Source organism: Pinus tabuliformis, chromosome 2_2 (assembly GCF_031772625.1).
Source record: "Pinus tabuliformis cultivar Carrire ecotype Pingquan chromosome 2_2, CPIR1, whole genome shotgun sequence".
Classification (NCBI taxonomy): domain Eukaryota; kingdom Viridiplantae; phylum Streptophyta; class Pinopsida; order Pinales; family Pinaceae; genus Pinus; species Pinus tabuliformis.
The window spans coordinates 1095339012-1095357527 of record NC_142300.1 but is presented as its reverse complement, the minus strand read 5'-3'; the positions used below and the strand labels follow the sequence as shown (position 1 = coordinate 1095357527).

Here is an 18516-nt window from a genome sequence, read left to right as displayed (position 1 = left end):
AAAGTAAATTAAAAACCCATGTTGCGGTGAGCAACAATATACAAAGAAATAGCATTGCCAAGCCTCACCTTTTCACACATTTTTACTCAAATGAATTCTTCATCTCTCACGTTATGGGAAAAAGGGAAAAAGCTAAGGTGGAAGCAACCTCGATAACGCTTTTCCAACTCTTTTCTAAAATACGAGGAGTCATGAAAGAAAGAGTCTAGGATTTTTAACAAGCAGGAAAAAGTTCTAATTCTACACCTTGCACCCATTCTCAAGGTCAATTTGAAAGTGCTTACTCGTCTAAAAGCAGAACTGAATATGGAATATGACTCTTTTTTAGTATAGGAGTTTGAAATGTAAATCTCGAATAAGCAAGCATACTCACTCTGCGATCAACCAAATATTATGTTAATAGGAAGATCACCACCTCTATGGACATTCCCATTGGCATAAAAATAATGATGTATTAGGGTTTATATGTTATTATGGACCAATAGTCACAACCAATGTGAGATAGGAAGTTTTTGTAGTCATCCAAACGATATCAAGACAAATTTTTTATAAATAGTGTTGCAAAGAACCTCACCTATCTTCTCCGAAATCTCCAAATGGATCGCAAAACAACCACAAGCCACAAAGGCCACAGGTAACCCCAAAGGGTCCAACATAAATGGGTTCCAATACCTATGTGGACTTAGCACAAGTGAGCCTTACTGATCAAGATAACCCTTGGTACTAATATCAAGAAAAGATAATGGTATATTAGAACTTAAATGTTTCCAAGGACCAAGCTAGTTGAAGTTTTTCTTTTACTGCACAAAGGAAAAGGAAAGGGTTATGTTAGTGGGAGAATTACTACCTTTTTGAACAACCTTATTGGCATAAGGATCATGATATATAAGGATCATGATATATTTGGAACTTATATGTCACTGCAGACCTATCCTCGTAGCCAATATCAAATAGGAAAATTTTCGTCATAAAAACAATTTCAAGTACCATTTATTTGGTGTATCAATCTAACACAACGGCATTCAGAAGAAAAAAAGGCATTCAGAACAAAATTTGATTTAAAAAATGTTCCTTTTATGCTCATTCTATCTAAGTGATGAGTAGATTCCAAAGCACCAAAAATGGAAAATAGTTATTAACCATTTTAAATTGAAAAAAAATTACTTCGTATGGTCCTGTTATCGCATTAATGACTACTCTCATGATGTTACTGTGATACAGCTTGTACACTGCTTACAAGAAGTTTGGAAAACTTGAAAAAAAATTACTTCGTATGGTCCTGTTATCGCATTAATGACTACTTTCATGATGTTACTTTGATACGGCTTGATACAACATACAAATAATATAGGATCTGAACTCCTTAACTATTAATTAGAAAAGGCCAAACAGCACCAAACCATTAAAGAAATGCTATAGAATAAACAAAATGAAGTCTATTTTATAACTCGCCAGAAACATCCCTGTTGGGAAGAATCATTGCTATTCCTCAAGTTACATTCTAAAATCTAATACACAGACTCTGTTGTTCGTAAAACAACCTGCAACTTTATCACCTTCTCTATTCCAGCAGACATCGTAAATTCCACCGCTTCCTCTGTATGTCTTGACAAGGCCTCCTTCCTTCACAGACCATATATGCAGACACCCGTCGCACAACCCACTTGCGATGTACTCTCCATTTGGGCTGAAAGCAATTGAATATATAGGTTCACTGAATCAACAAGCATCAAGATACTCAAAGTCAGTATGGCTATCTCTCAAGTGAAATATTTAAACAGATTACTGACAAGGAATCACAGATTCACAAATGCATATTGCAATATTCAAAACTAACTAATAGCCATACAGTACCCAGATCGGGGCAAATACAGAGGTATATGCAATCACTGACAAGGAATTGCAAGTGTATATTGCAATATTCAAAGCTAACTAATAGCCATACAGTACCCAGATCGGGGCAAATACAGAGGTATATGCAATCACTGACAAGGAATCGTAAGTGTATATTGCAATATTCAAAGCTAACTAATAGCCATACAGTACCCAGATCGGGGCAAATACAAAGATATATGCCATAATACTTATTACTAACATATGTCCATACTAATGTAAATGAGAATTTGAGACTGGGTGACTGGGATTGTTATAGTATCCCTTAATTGAAGTGAAAACTATGAAATCTTCTACCAAGTTCTATAAAATTGCAAGTAGTGCAAAAATTCAGAACATCCCAATGTCCAACTGATCAGTTACCAATAGATGGGAATATCTAAAATACCAGGAAGATTCAATTAGTCGGCATTATTTCAGAGACAGATTTTCAGCATGGAAATATGAAAGATGATAGCATGGAAAAATACCGCAGATTACAGTATATGCTACCTAGGTATGTACACTTAATAATCAAAACAATTACAGAAGAGGCGGATTGTAACATATTTAAAATATGTGTTCAAGACAAAGCACCCTAAAGGGCTGTCTACTTTATCCAGCAACGAGATCAGAAGCACGAATAGATTCCTAAACTCTGGTGCTTCAACCCATGCTTTGTTCCTATTATCCAGATGAATCAATCTTACTTTATATTGGTAAAATTCTACTCAAAATCACGCTAGGCAAGGACCTTGATCAAACATCTTGTTTTCTAATGTTTAAAAAACCACACCTCGAAATCATGCAAGGAAAACAATCTTAAGATCCTATTTAAATAACAGCACAGGATTAGCATCCATCTCCTGCATTCCGAGCATGTTAAGGTACACATCATGTTGAGATTGTAGCTTGGAAGGTGATTCTGCATGGATAAGGTGCCATGACATGCAGCCGGTCACCTTAATTATCTCCTAAGGCAGTTAATTAGTGAATTTCCAAAGTCAGGACTTTATACGGCAATTTAATTTAATTGTTGGGTACATTTTTATAAAAAGGGAAAATAAGTCAACGACAGATTAAGTCGTAGTCGTTGATCTCAGTGAAGTGGGATCTAATCTCAACTGTTGAGATTAGGGATTTCACTTGAGATTAGGGTTTGATCTTTTTTAATAAAAGGTTCGAGCCAAAGGAGATACACATCTGATTTGGCATGAGTTGGGATTCAGTGGAGCACAATATTAGACAGCGAAAACAAGAAAAAGGCTACATTGAGCTAGCTAGAGGGAGATCAGGGGCAAGTGAGATCAACAAAGAGGCTGAGTTTTCTCTTTGGCCAAGAGGCCAAGTTTCTTCGTACGCAGAAGTTTTCTGTTGGGTCGCACATGTGGGTCATACAAGTGCTGAGTGAGAGAAAGAGGGCTGAGATCTTTTGCTGGGTATTTTCCAAAGCAAATTCTTGTGTAACAGCTATAAGAAAACATTTCTCCTTAAGCTGAATAAGAAGCCCAATGTTTGTTGGTTTTCCCCACACTGAGATTTCTAGGGTATATCTGTGTTATTTTTTGTTGTCTGTGATTGCATGTGATTGGTTTAGAGTATTTTTGCTTCTGTTGTTTATTTGGCTAAAAACCCAAAATATTTATTGTTACAAATCAGATTAGAAAACTTTATTTCTTACAAATCTATGATTATTTGTTGAGAAAGTAAATTTGTAACAGGGTTTAAAGAAATTAAAATGGTATTAGAGCTCTAAACTTTGAATACGAATCCAAGGATATTTGACAAAGGTTATAGATTATTTAACCGCTTACCTAAAAAAAATCAGATTTCAGATTTCAATCTCTTCGAAGGTTTTATTCTACAATGGCTGCTTGTGTTTGATATGAGGACAGGCTTGAGGGTTCTTTGAACTATCTGCAGTGGAAGGTTCAAATCTCAGTTGTTCTCAAGGAGAACAAGTTGAGGAACTTCATTAATACCATTGTGGTTCCACCAGCAAATAATCCAATTGTTTTTTATCAACATGAGGTCAAGGAGGCCAAGTTGCAAAGGATTATTCTTGATGGGGTCAAAGATCATCTCATGCCCCATATGTCAGAGAAGAATACTGCGAAGAAGATTTGGGATGCACTCACGAAGCTATATCAAAGTGACTATTAGAGTCCTGAGATGATACTCAAGGACAAGTTGCATGGCACAAGAATGTCCAAGGGCGAGAGCATGACATCTTATTTGTCCAAAGGCTTACATAGGTCAGAGACGAATTGGCTATTGTTGAAAAGACGGTTGTTGAGGAGGAGCTAGTGCATTGTAACAAACAAAGTTTGTAACCTGCAAGAATCTTCAGAATACTTCGAAGACAAAGACATCCATTGTAGGACAAGTAATTATATATAATATTATTTGAATAAAAGTGAGATATAAGATATGATTAGAACTGAGGGTCTTGTATATATACCTAGGTAGGTACCTCTTCATAAATGGTCATGTCCTTCGAGACATGCCTCTTCACTACTAATTATTAGTTAATTAATCATTAATCATTATAATTGTTATTTATGTTATTTGTATTATTTTGTACATATTTTATTGTAATATCCCAAACTCAAATATTTGCAACGTCTCAAAATTTAACTCAACAAATGCTCCATATAAAATTTTCATTCATTAACAGAACATTGTTGTGTAAAATTCAACAACATAGAACAACAAAATAACAACATAATGAGCATAAATAATCTCAGCCCTATTTATAATAGATATAAACAGGGGTTTTACATGCTGAAAAAACTACTATAGTTGAAATAGAATTGGCCTCAAGAATTTGCTCCAATGTCACACTGGCCCTCCACCAAAACTTAACTTAACTTCCACTGCGAAGCTCTCCTGTGAATTTTGGATAAAGTCACCAAGGGGAGATGGGTACTCGCCCAATCTCACTAAATCACCCTAGGGTCCCTGTCCTGGGGTTACAATGAAGTAGAGAACTGAGTTTTCAAACCTCTCATGTAAGAAGAAAGATCAAATCCAAGGTGTCCTCTAATGGCCTCCTCCTCCTCTTTTTATAAATCTAATGGACCCCTCTAGAACCTCCTATTTTATTATTATTTTAATCATTGAGCACATTTCCCTCTTTTTATTTCAATTAAAATATCTTTTAATGTGGGAAAATGGTAAATTGGCCACCATGCCTCCTCAGGCCACTGAAACTCACTTCTAACCATCCCATCCTGTAGATATTCTCGTTTCGGTTCCAACGAGCTATTACACTAAGGTGTTCTATCAAGTATTCCTCCCAAAATGCCACCTTAAGCGTAATTAATTGAGTCAGACCCATTAATAACTTTGTTTTTTGAAAGTTGTTGGAATGCAACGGAACAAAAGGCAAACTATGCGAATGATGGAATATACCAAGCAAATGCCATCGGACCTCATAAAACTCCTCAAAGCCCCTCCAGAAGCCCTTGGGCTCGATGATAAACCAGCTCTTGTGACCTAGCTGCCTCCAACCCTGGAAGTCCATCCTAACAACAACATAATGGAAACCAGAAAAAGGAACATAACATATCCTCCCTCCCCAAGATTGTTTGCCCTCAAGCAATCCATATTTGTCGACCAATCTGGCAGTCCAGTGCAACTGAGAATCAATACATGTATCCCATACAAACCATTGGGTGATACCATACCTCCATGCCACCCAACCAAGAACGGATCCCTTAATGCTCGGATCCCAAACTAAACTCTGACTCATTCCACCATCAACAGATCCTCCTAGACCCTAATGCCACCATGGCCAATCATCAATGCCCCTATCCCATGGCTCTAGCTGTGCTCTGTCTCCAGCTATAGTTGTTGCTCCCTCAACTGAATACCAACTCATCACCTCTCTCCAATCTAAGCCCTGACTTAATCCAATGCCAATCCCACTTTCCTACCTGATGTTGGCATGTAACACTGAAGAGTTGTCGACCTGTATCCCACTACCAACTGGAGCATGTAGTATCTGTCATGTCTAAGGATCCCCGCTCTACTATGCCCCTAACTAAAAATATTTTACCATCAATAGGATACCAAGTCATGATCTCTCACCAATCCAATGCATGGATACCCGTGTAAGGAACAAGTCTACTAAGTTGATATTGGTCCCTACTCAACTCATGATGCTCTACCTGTTCAATCAACAAGATATGTCTAAGGAAACCTATCCCTTTGTCTATAATAGGCAAAAGTGGGCAAGATGCGCTGCAAACCTTGTCTATGTACTCCTAGAGAGGGTTGCAGCCTAGAAATACTATAGCTCGACTGGCTGCCACTGCACCTATCGGCATGTCATCAATGGATAGGCCCAAAGATGGATGCACCACCATCTCCTCCATCCTTTGATCAAAAACTCAATGCTCCTCCCCTCTACTGGCCTCCTAGAAGACTACTCTATCAAGCTCCAGTGCCTCCTGACGACAAATCTCTGCAAATACTACCACCCTGTTAGTTGTCTATACATCTGCCCACTCCTCACCAATCGGTGGCCCAAAGGATTGCTACTCATCCTCCCCCAACATGGACTCAGCATAAGCCACTACAAGACCCTCCAAAAATGGGCCTCATGCACACTAGGCACATCATCCTCCTAGGACACACACTCTTCTATGTGCTCTCCGCGCTGAATCACTAGCCGCTAATCTCGCAAGTCTACTCCCTAGACAACTTGCTACTCAGCACACTCCTCCATCTCACATGGATGCATATCTAGATTGTTACCAACAAATCCACGTGACTACTCATGCTCCTCAGAGGTATCCTCATAAGAACCCATGGACTCAACTAGAGAAGGAGAATACTCATCCGAAAAGTCAGAAGGACCCTCCTCTTGATCTACCTTTGCCATCTCCTCAGTGTCACTCAAGCATGAGTGGTTAGGTCCCCAAGGTTCCTTGCAAATGAAGCAAAGACCCTTCCTCCTCAGCTCATTCTTGTTGCATGGTTGGTCACCACCAATCCTCCGCAACTCCTCCTAGGTCAATCGTCTCCTAAACAGACCAATGTTCTTCTTAACCAACCTTTCGACTAGTTCATAAGCAGCAAGTGAGACCAATTGTTCTCTCCTCCAAATGGCCAACAATCTAGACTGCAACCTCTTGCAAATGGCATCATAGCCTCCCATACATGAGGACAAAATGGACTACATGTGTGTTATGACTGTGTCAAGATGATGTTTCCTAATGCAGAAGATGCATTGGAACATCTGCAGGATCAAGTCATCACACTCTAGCCCAAAAATGAGGTCATAAGACCTAACCAATTCCATGACTTCTAAAATCTCTAGCCTCTTCCCAAAGGTAGGGCCCTCACTGTTATCCAAATCCTGAAAGGTCTCCACTATCAGTCTAAAGACTCCTCTCATAATGAAATCTGAGGATAGCAAGCATAATTTCTCCCTTTTGACAGCTCAAATAAACTCAATCACCAAAGAATTTCTTTACTCCTAGGCATAACAATAATCTCGGTTTCCATTAATCCTCTGATGCTGTGGTAGCAAAATTTTCTTGGAACTTGGCCTCTGGTCGGCAATTAAATTGTCGGCCTTTAGCTTACGGAACAAGAGAAGTTCAACAATAATTTTAACTTTACCCAATTTGGTATGGACGCTCGGTTAGATTACGACTCTATCAAACAATCAACCAGCCCACACTTCTGCTAAACAACGAATACACCCTGTTGTCGCCCAAAGTGTACACCAAGGGCCACAATGCTCAGGGCAAGGGTTGTCACTCTAATCCTTGCCCACTCCGTTCTAGCCATCTCCTAGGGCAAGTTAAGGGCGGTAGTCCCTAGGGGCTGAAACATGGATGATGAAAGAAAACTTGTTGGGAGATAACAAGTTCTACGAGATGTATTGAGAATTATGTTATTAACTTCACTTAAATTAGATGCAAGCGAGGTTGATTGACCAATGCTTTTAGGATATTCAATTAGATTAGACAATTTAGATTTAACGTTATAAGAGCAGTGCCTTTCAATTACAATGCTCAGAGAAATAAACTTGTAGAACATAGGATAATAAATGTTGCTGAAGGAAACTTAAAACAAGATGAGTGCCGATTATACTTCACTGCTCCATAACAAATCAGTTATCCAATCTTGCAATCAGAATGACTCACAAAAAATTGCCAACTCATAAAGCGATTTAAGATTGTATCAATGAAGCAATATTAGCAATGAGAGCTATCTTGTGAAACTAGTCAGAAAAATCTTAAAGATTTTTTAAGCATGCTAAACAAAGCACGGAAAGGCAGTGAAATGGAACCACTTACAGTCAGAATCAATAAATCAATGCTGCCCTTGGTTATATGCTTTTTAGAACGATTTTTACTTAAGATAGATCAGTTAGAAGCACAAATAATAGAACTTGCAGACAGAGCAAATGCAAATTACAAATCTACTATGACGCACCAGCAAGATGAGATTACTAATAATGACACAGTATGAAAAGCAATCCCAGAAAAAACAAGTCAGTCCCAAAGAAATCAGCTCATCTAATATGATATGATAATGATAATGATCCAAAGCTGCAATAAAAGTAGTACTTGCTCTTAGTCTACTTCAGCAAACCACCAATGCTTAGCTAGATATTTCTAAGGTATGATCAACAAATAAGATAGCAGTGAGCAATGGTTATAGGGCAAGGCACAATGAAATTTCTTTATGCTATCATAAATCAGTCCTTAGGACAGCAAAGAAAAATTAGTAAGTTTCCCAATGAAAAATGTGCCCAGAACAGTCTTAATTATAGCTCTTTATATGTGAAAATGAATGCAAACATGTAAGAGGGAGGGAACCAAGGGCTGCCTAACACAATCTTTCACCAATGATGCTATCACATTTATATTTCAGATTTCAAGATATTAACAATGATTATTCAAAGGGACAGCAAATTTAGTAGTACTCTTACAAAACTGGAAATCCTCAAGATATATCAATGAAATTGATGCCAAGTAAAAGATATTCATTCAAGTCAAGAGAGTTCTGAATGTTATCATTCACAAATAGATATTCAAGCTGAACCATAAACTGTAACTAATTAGATTGCTTGCTTAGGACAGCAGTAAGCCACTTATTTTCCAATGACAAAGGAGCAACAAAATGAGTTTATGACACAGTGAGCAATTTAGATTTATTTCTTAATCAAGCTTATTAGAACATGAAAATGATATTCAGTGATTACCAAGTAAACTTCTGACAGCAACGAATAAGATAACAGAGAGAAATAGCTACTTGTGAATTTTCCTTATGCCAAGTGTGTCAAATAGTCATAAAACTTTCACTTCTTCTTGACCTAGACTAAAGCACTTAAGATAAGAGAACAAACAGTGACAAAATATGCAATTATCACTGACATGTCAAACTTGATTATGCTTATCATGCAGATGTGATAGTTGTTGTTGCACAGATTGTCACGACAACGCTCAGACCGGGGGCTGTCACTCTAATTCCCGATCTCTCCGTTTAAGCCCGTCTCCCGCAACTAAGGGGGGTAGACCCTATGAGACAATGGATGACCAACTGTGAGCCAGTTGGGCTAGGAAACACGAAGGGAAACAAGCACTTAATTGATTTTATTAAGTTAATAGACCAGTGCCTTAAGGAGCTGATGATTAAATGATTATTTATTGAATATTGCAGAAATATAAACCATGTAGAACAATCATTTATCATCAAATAACCCAAGTGATGTAAGATTTTCAACAAATGCACAACGCCTTAACGGTGATCCAGCAATTAAACTTAAAGAAAAATTAAATGCTTTAAATGATCATAAAATTTAGATGCTGATCAGTTACCACTTTCACATAGCTAACTTCAAGATAAACATTAAGTGCGTTTAACTATAGAGAAATGGAACATAGAGACACCAAAAATGAAATTTTCAATTTTTTTGTAAAGCTTTTTCAAAATATTTTTTAATTTTTAAAATATTTTTATATTTTTCAGATAAAACAGAATTTAAAACTAAATGAAACTTTTAAATCAAAAAATCTAAATAATATTAAAATCTAAACTAAATTAAAAGAAACCTTTTATTATTTTAATATTTTTTTTTATGAATTTTTTTATTATTAAAATCTAACTTTAAACCAAAATTAAATCTAAACTTAAAGAAGTTTAAGACTGAAAAGAGCTAACGCCTAATAGCATTGAACAAAACAAAAAAAAATCAAATTTCTTTTTTATTATTTTTATTTTTTAATGATTTTTATTTTTTATAATTCTAACTTTAAACAAAATCAAAACTAAATTTAGAAAAGTCTAAATCCTAAAAACCTAAACCAGAACCTAAATTATAAGAACCTTTTTTTATTTTTTATTGATTTTTTTTTTATTCTAAAATAAAATAAAACTAAACTAAACTAAACTAAATGAAACTTAAAATAAAAATAAATATATACAATTAAAATGGAATCTAAAACTAAAAAAAAAAGGAAGAAATTATTAAAAAAAAAAAAAATCTAATTCTAAAAAAATAAATAAAGAGCATAAAAATCTAACCTACGCATTAAAATCGAAAATTTTAACTAAATCTACCTGCATACAAACTAAAGATTATAAAACCTAGCATTACATGAATATATATTGAAATAAAATGAAATCGAACTAAAAAATCTAGCTCTAATCGTATAGCATGTATACACAATAATAAAAAGAAAATCAAAGGCTTGTTTTCATTATGCGTTTGCAGGTATACGCTGACGAAGGAAGAGAGAATGGATGTCTGCAAGAGTTTGATTGCAGGTTGGACGGCGGCAGCAAGGAGCAACAGCGTATGGAGGAGGCTGAATAGCGATTTGGAAGTGAAGGCGTGGGCAGAACGCAGGTTTGGCAGCAAATGCGTGGAGGCAGGAAAATCGAGCAAGGTAGAGGGAACGGATCTGCAGCATTTTGGTGGTGGCACGCAGGCAAAAGCGTGAACAGGGATGAGAGAGTTGCGTGGGATGATATTGTTGCAGGGATACGTGGAAAGGGGCAGCGTATGCGTAGGTAGAAAACTGCGTGGTGCAGATAGCAAGGAATAGATAAAAAAAAAAAGCAGCTCTGGAGTGCAAGGAAGTAGCGGAGCTGAGGATGGCAGCAGTGTGGAGATGACTGCGTTGAAGAAAAGGGAAGTGATGAAGAGGGTTTCTTGCTACGCAGGCATGATTGATAGACAGAGATTGGGTGATAAAAATAATGTGAGGGTTTTTGGACAAATGCGTGGGCAGTGAAGGGTGAAGGAGCAGTGAATGGCAGCAATTGATAAGGCTGCAATGGCAGAGAGGACGGATTGATGAAGAGGTTGTGGGTTAAGAGAAATGTGGTGAGGGGAGATTCAGATATCCAGCATATGCAGAAATAATGGATACCGGGAGATTTTGAAGTGTTTTGCAGCTTGCTTAAAAAAATTTCGAAAATTTTTTCCTGCAATAAAAATGAAGCCCCAAGTAGCATAGAAACTGAAACTGGTGGCCCAGAAACCCCAGGATGCCACAGCATAAAAAAAATTTCGAAAATTTCTGTCAAACTGAAATCCCAGGCAGCAAACAGATAGCCTAAAAAAACCCTCGAATTTCTTCAAAAAAAAAACCTGCAAATTCTCCAGTAAATTTTAAATTTCCCTGCATTCAGATTTGTCTAATGAAAACCCCGGAAATTTTTTAAGATCTGTACCTGCAACCTGCAATGGAAAAAACAGAACACCGGGAAGTGAAATGTGCAAGAAAGAAAACTGAAAACCCTAAAACCCAGCTAAAAATTTACAATATTTACAGATTTTCGACTCTTTATCAGCCAGATTTGTCAATAATCCACAATAATATTTTCAGAATATAAGTTTAATGTGAGATACTTCAGAAAACCCTGCATGCATTCATAAAACTTTTCAAATGATAAGCCCGGGATCAAGAACTGGCTGGGCTCTTTCAGAAAACACAACCCGGGAGTTGGCTGGTTCAGCCGAGAACTTCCCCTAACGCCCGATAATCTAAAAAAAAGAATTTCCTGCACAGCTTAAAATCAACTATTAACATAGAGGGAGAAAACAATAGTGAAATCCAGATCAAATGGAGATACCTGCCACTATATTTCAGAATCTACACTATCATTCAAACCCCAGAGATCAGACAAGATACCTGTGCCTAAATCAATCTTCATCAAGCTAAAATCAATGGCTGAAAACAAAATTATACAGAAACATGAATCATCTTACAGCACTTTAAGAAGAGTAACACCAGCAAGATTTTTAACCCCAAAGTATTTTTTTATTGCACAAAAAATGACTACAAGAGAGCTTTTTTTAATCCCAGACTCTCAGATCTAATCTGATCTCAAATGACCCCTAGCACCCTATTTAAAGGAAAATTTCCCAACAGCTAGTTCGAGTGATCCATGTCAAATTAATCTTGACCGTCGATGAGGATCAAGATTTCTTTTAATCTCATCCGTCGAATTTTTAAATGCATTTAAAAATTAAAATTCTGCATTTATTTACTAAAAAATTTGACTTATTATTATTTTATTATTTTAATTTTTTTTTTTTTTTTTTTTTTTTTTTTATTATTATTTTTATTTATTTTTTTAATTATATATATATATATATATTTTAATGTTTTTTTATTTTTTCAATTTTTAATTTTTATTTTTAAATGGATCCTCGAACTTAGCCTTTGGAAAAATCACCTAGGACCTAGAACTTAGGACTTAGGACTTAGGACTTAGGACCTATGAGGGGATTAAAACATTCATAACCCTCAAGACACTTTACATCACGACTTTTACAATTTTACATCTCAAAGGGGAAAACCCATTTGACATAGACCCTCATAGACCACCTAGCTCTGCGACCAAATATAATCTAGCAGATTAACACACTAGGATTCCTTTAAGATTCTAATGACAAAATCTATTCCGGCTTTGGGGTTAGGCTGAAGGAAAACTCTGCCGATCATGGATCGGTGAGACAAAAAACCTTCCGGAACGTAGATTATCACTAGAAAATTAGGTCCACCCAGGCAATTTACATACATGACTCAGATCTGCTAAGATTATTTACAATTTACACATGCAGACTAGGTTTACAAAACAATATGATTGGGCTGATGATGACAGGCACGGACACGTCGATTAAGCGTTATCCCTTTTGCGAAAAAAGGGGTGTACTACTATGGGTAGTTGACACGTAGAGGTCAACATCTGGCTCTACTTGGGGACACGTTGTTGCACTGTAGGAATGTGAGAATCCAGAATCTGCATCCACGCAACACACAACAAAACATAAGTAGCGTCCATCCAAAAAGCATCATATAACATTAAGCACAGGAAATATATAAGCTCTTCATTTATTAACTATCTAGTAACATAAAAAGTAAATCTAATCCTAAAACAGAAATGAAAATGCTGAAGAAACAAGGAGTAGGGTTAAAAATACAGAGGATGCCCCATGGCATCAGATGTGTTCAATATAGTGTATACTAAGCATTTGCCTGCTTTCAGGCAAATATGTCGGCTGCTTGTCAGATGTGCCATGTCCAATTCTGCATATGGTAGGACTCTTTCCTATCCGAAAATTAAGCTGCTCGCGGCCGTCTGATGCATCAAATCTTCTTCTCGTTCTTTTTCTCTTGCGTTTTTTCTTAGTGGCAGGCTATATCACTGATGACGTGGAACTTTCTGCTTCAAAGCTATTAGATGAAGTATGTAAGATATGTGTGACATGTCTTTCTTCATCTTGCATCTGATCTTTATCGTTTTTAATTTTATCTGGATCACCTTCAATTAACCACTTTCAATCGAACCAATGACCTCCTCATAATAAGATGGAGCTTGTTGCAGCAAATGAGAAGGCTCTTGATCTATTGATGTTTCCTGGTTTCTTTCATCCTGTTGACCACTACCGGTCAACTGCCCATGCAGTACACCTCCTTTCTGTTGGCAGAGAGGGGTAGCTCCTGAGCGACGTGTCCGTGCCAGCCTACAGTCATCAACAGCTTGATCATTTTTGTTGTAAACCCAGTCTGCATATATAAATTGTAAATAATCTAAGCAGATCAGAGTCATGTATGTAAAGTTGCCTAGGTGGACCTAACTTTCTAATGATGATCTGCGTCCCGGGAGGTTTTTCGTCTCACCGATCTACGATCGGCAGAGTTTTCCTTCAAACCTGACCCCAAAGCCGGGACGGATTTCGTCATTAGAACTTTAGGAGAATCTTCGTATGTTAATCTGCTAGATTATAGTTGTGTCGCAGAACTGGGTGTTCTATGAGGGTCTGTATTAAGTGGGTTCATCCCTTTGAGGTGTAAATTGTAAAAATCATGATGAAATGTGTCTTGAGGGTTGAAAAATGTTGTAAATCCCCTCATGAGTCCTAAGTCCTAGGTCCTAGGTCATGTTTCCAACGGCTTAGTTCGATGATACATCTTAAAATGAATTAAAAAATTAAAAAATGAATAAAAATAATAAAATTAAAAAATAAAAAAAAAAATTAAAAAATTAAAAAAAAATAATAATAATAAAAAATTAAAAAAAAACATAAAGCAAAAACCCTAAACAATAAAATAATAATATTTTTGTGAATGCATACAAATATCCTTTTTAATAAAATCGACGGATGAGATTAAGAGATGTCTTAACCCTCATCGACGGTCGAGATTGCTTCAACATGGATCACTCAAAACTAGCCGTTGGGATCATTTCCTTTATATAGGGTCTTAGGGGATCATTTTACATTTTTTATCGGATCTGTGAGTCTGTACTGAGAAAGCTCTCTTGTAATCTGATTTTCTGATTAATAAAAAGACTTTGGGGTCCAAATTGTGCTGGTGTTACTCTCTGGAATTGCTGTGAGATCTTTAATTTTCTGCATATTTCAGTTTTCAGTCATCAATCATAGCTTGCTTTTTTTAGAGTATTGTAAGCACAGGTATCTTGTTCACTTGCTAGGGTTGAGTGTTGCTAGGGTTTCTGAAATAATGGCAGGTAGCTCCATTATTTCCTGAAATCTAGCAGCATTTCTCTCTCTCTTTGCTGATGGTTGCTTGAGATGTGCAGGAAAACCTTTTAGTAAAAATTCTGGTGGGCGTTTGGGGAAGTTCTGGGCTGAACCAGCCGACTCCCACAGGGTCTTCTGTGCAAAGCCCAGCTGATTATGCCCTGGGTTAATCATTTTAAGTTTATTTCCTGCATTACCTGAGAGATTTTCTTTCTGTTCACAGCAAAGTTTAAATTTCTGATATATTGAAAATGTTACTGCAATCATGGTTAAATTTGGCTGTTCTAGAGCTGTAAAATTTTGATTTTAGGTAATTTTGAAGGGTTTTACTCCAAATTTCTGCATATATCTGCCAAGATCTTGTTGTCTGTTTTTTCAGGGTTATCGTACTGCTGTCCTGAGAATAAAAGCGTTTCTGGGGAATTGGCATAAGGGTGAATTGTTTCGTCACTGAGTAAAAAGAAAAATCATTAGAGTCAAATCAAAGTCTGGCAACAATACTCTTTTGCTCAGGTAAGTTCCTAAACGTTTTACAAAATTTTTTTAGTTTTCTGCTGGCAATGCAGATCATCGTGTCATTATACGTCCAAAGCTATTTCCTCAGGATTGTCAAACGCTTAACCTGTGTAGGGTTTCTTTCATGTCTGCGATTCCCTTGAATTTGAGCCCTCCACGCTAATTTTTTATGTATGATTTCATTGCTGGGCATCTTCCTCTGCGTTTTCCAAACTCCGATTCAGTTCTTTTTCTCTTATGATCATTAGTGTGCATCGATTTAGTTTTCTCATTTTTCTGTCCCTAATCACGCCAAGCTGTGCAACATCTGAGCAGTCTTTCGGTTAAGCTTCAAAGCTGGTTCATATTTTAGTCTTCGAGTCTTTCAGAATCACGACCCCCTTTTTTGTTTACAGTCGCCAGAGTTTCTTCACGGTTATCATTGTCTTATTGAAGTTTGGTGTGGTCACGTATTTTTGTTCTCTTTCAGCATTCGCACCTTCGAAAACCCTGTCACGAAAGCCATCTCACGCTTCAGTGCTTTCAAACGCTTTCATAGTTTCTTGTATATGCGTGGAATCGAATGCATCAGACCAGAAAGTGTCAGCTCAAGTAAATTTAATTCGAGCGTCTCTCAAATCGCTGCATCGACTGTCTCCAGGCAATTTCTGAGCTTTCAACGAATTTCAAATCGATTTTTTTTATTTTTGCTGTTGACTGTGCACCGGACGCATTTCATTTGCTGAGCCTTGCGCGTTGAGACTGTAGCCGCGTCGATTGTTGGTCAAACCCGTCCGTCGTCTCAGTCCCAGCCCCGTTCTCCTTCTCTCCTGCGTTGTTTGTCGTTTTGGATAGCGGCTGCCGTGTTCTCTTTTTGATTTATAGCCATAGTTTAGTCGTTTTGTTTTTTTTTTTTATATTTCCTTTAGACTTTTTTTATTAAAAAGAGTCAAGCGTAGGTCAGATTATAGTTTAGGTTTATAGATTTTAATTAGATTTCAATTTTTGTTCTATTTTGGTTTTAAAATAAATAAAAAATTAAAAAATAGTAAAAAGCTTTTTTTGTTATAGTTAGTTTCAGTTTGAATAGATTTTTAAAAGTTTTGTAAATTTTAGATTTTTTTAGGTTTTTTTTTTTTTTTTTTTAAATATATATATATAAAAATAAAAAATAAAAAAGGATTTGTTTATGCTTAGTTTTCTTTTTATATAGTTAGGTTCTGATTAATTCTCTTAGACTTTCTTTTTATTTTTAGATTTTGTTTAATATAAAAAAAAATAATAAAAAAAAAAGATTTTGGGTTTAGTTTAAATTTTTGTTTATAGTTTAGTTTTAGATTAACCTTTAGATTTTTTTTTATTTTTATTTCTAGATTTTATTTAAAAAATAAAAAAATAAAAAAATTGAAAAGCATAAAAAGTTTCTTTTTTTGTGGAGAATTACTTTTACCACCTTCAGTTGCTTGTCACTGCATATCTTTCACGCTCTGAGCACAAAATAGATATCTGGTTTCACTGTCGTTTAAAGCAATTTATTTCTCTTGGTTTGTTGGATATCATTATTTGAAGAGCTTTGTGGTTTTACGAGATATTTAAAGCACTGCTCTCTTTATCTGATAATAAATGATTGCTGTCCGTGGTTCGTGTTCTTATATCATCTAGCTAGTAATCATTTAGATCTTTCAAGGCACTGGTCTACTCAATTCATCAAATCATCTTAGTGCTTATCTCAATCGTGCATCTCGTCTCCCAGCCCAACTGTTTGGCAGTTGGCCTCTATCACTTCACAGGGTCTACCCCCCTTAGCCGCGGGAGACAGGCTCAAACGGAGAGACCGGGGATCAGAGTGACAGCCCCCGGTCTGAGCGTTGTCGTGCCAAACCGCGCGACAACATTTTTTGGCGCCGTTGCCAGGGACAAAGTTTTTCTGTCCTTGGTTCTTTCATTTCAAGCTTGTCTGTGCTTAACCTCTTGTTCAAGTGGCAACTCCACTTCCCATATTATCTGCAAGAGTGTACACTAGGAGACATCCAGGCAGTCTGTGCAACCCCACTCCTGATCCTGAAAAGGTTTACAGGGTGCGATCACACAAACTCGCTTCTCGTACACTCCTTACAAATCTTGGACAAGAAGCCCTTTCTGACATTCATTTGCTCTTTAGGGGTCGAGTCAGGCGTGGCACCATGGGTATGTATGCCCCTTGTGATTTTTCTAACATCCCAGGGTACCCTAATGATATTCCATCTGTTGGGATAGACAAATTACCTAACTTTCAAGGAGACAATGCTATTACTGCTAATTCCCATTTGCGAGATTTCAACATATGGTTGGCTAAGTATGCTAGATCTCCTGACTTTGATCATGAGGATGTCAGGATGACTCTTTTTATCTTGACTCTAGGAGGTGATGCTTATGACTGGTTTACAGAAAAACCTCCAAATTCATTTGACTCTTTACAATCAATCATTAATTCATTTAAAGAAAAATATGGAGATAAGAGAGAGGGAAGACATCTTGTAAGAGCTCTTACTCTAATGAAAAAGAGAGAGGATGAAACTGTTGAAGAATTTAATAGAAGGTTTAATGGTATCATTAGGGAATTACCTCAAGACTATAAACCTACAGATAAAACTCTCCAAGATTTTTACATCGATGCCTTTGGTCCTGAACCTTCTTATGAGTTAAGGCGTGCTAAACTTGGTGATTATCGAGATTGCCAAGCCTTAGCTATAGAACTTGAAAAGGACAAGGCAGCTTCTGGGAAGTCTGAAATCCCAGGTTTTGATAGGGCTGCTACAAAACTAAAGGAACCTGAGGGAAAAGCAGTCCAAGAGCCTGAAAATGAACTTGTTCTCAAATTGCTTCAGAAAATTGAAACCATGGAAATTAATCATAACAAGGAGATAAACACTTTGCAGAATAGGTTGATTCAAATGGAAAGAGCGCAATCGCAAAATTTTCAACCTCGAAATAATAATAACAGAAATAGTAACTGGCAAAGAAAGGGTCAATCCAGTGAGCAGAGGCCTCCTAATCCGCTTACTAATCTGGTTGATAATGCTCCTCCTTACTGTCGTGCTTGCGATGCTTTTCACGAAGAGTCCTCTTGTCCCATCATCAGAAGACTC

The 18516-nt window shown here is 36.8% G+C and overlaps 1 protein-coding gene across 1 annotated transcript in view; it reads right to left on the bottom strand.

Annotated features, from left to right (window-relative positions):
- Positions 1-1155: 1155 nt before the first annotated feature.
- LOC149197214 (WD40 repeat-containing protein HOS15-like) overlaps positions 1156-18516 on the bottom strand; it is a 288927-nt gene continuing 271566 nt past the window's right edge. The window contains exon 12 of the mRNA XM_089408606.1: positions 1156-1714. Coding sequence (XP_089264732.1) covers positions 1495-1714 — 220 coding nt within the window. The 3' untranslated portion in view covers positions 1156-1494. The remainder of the gene's footprint in view (positions 1715-18516) is intronic.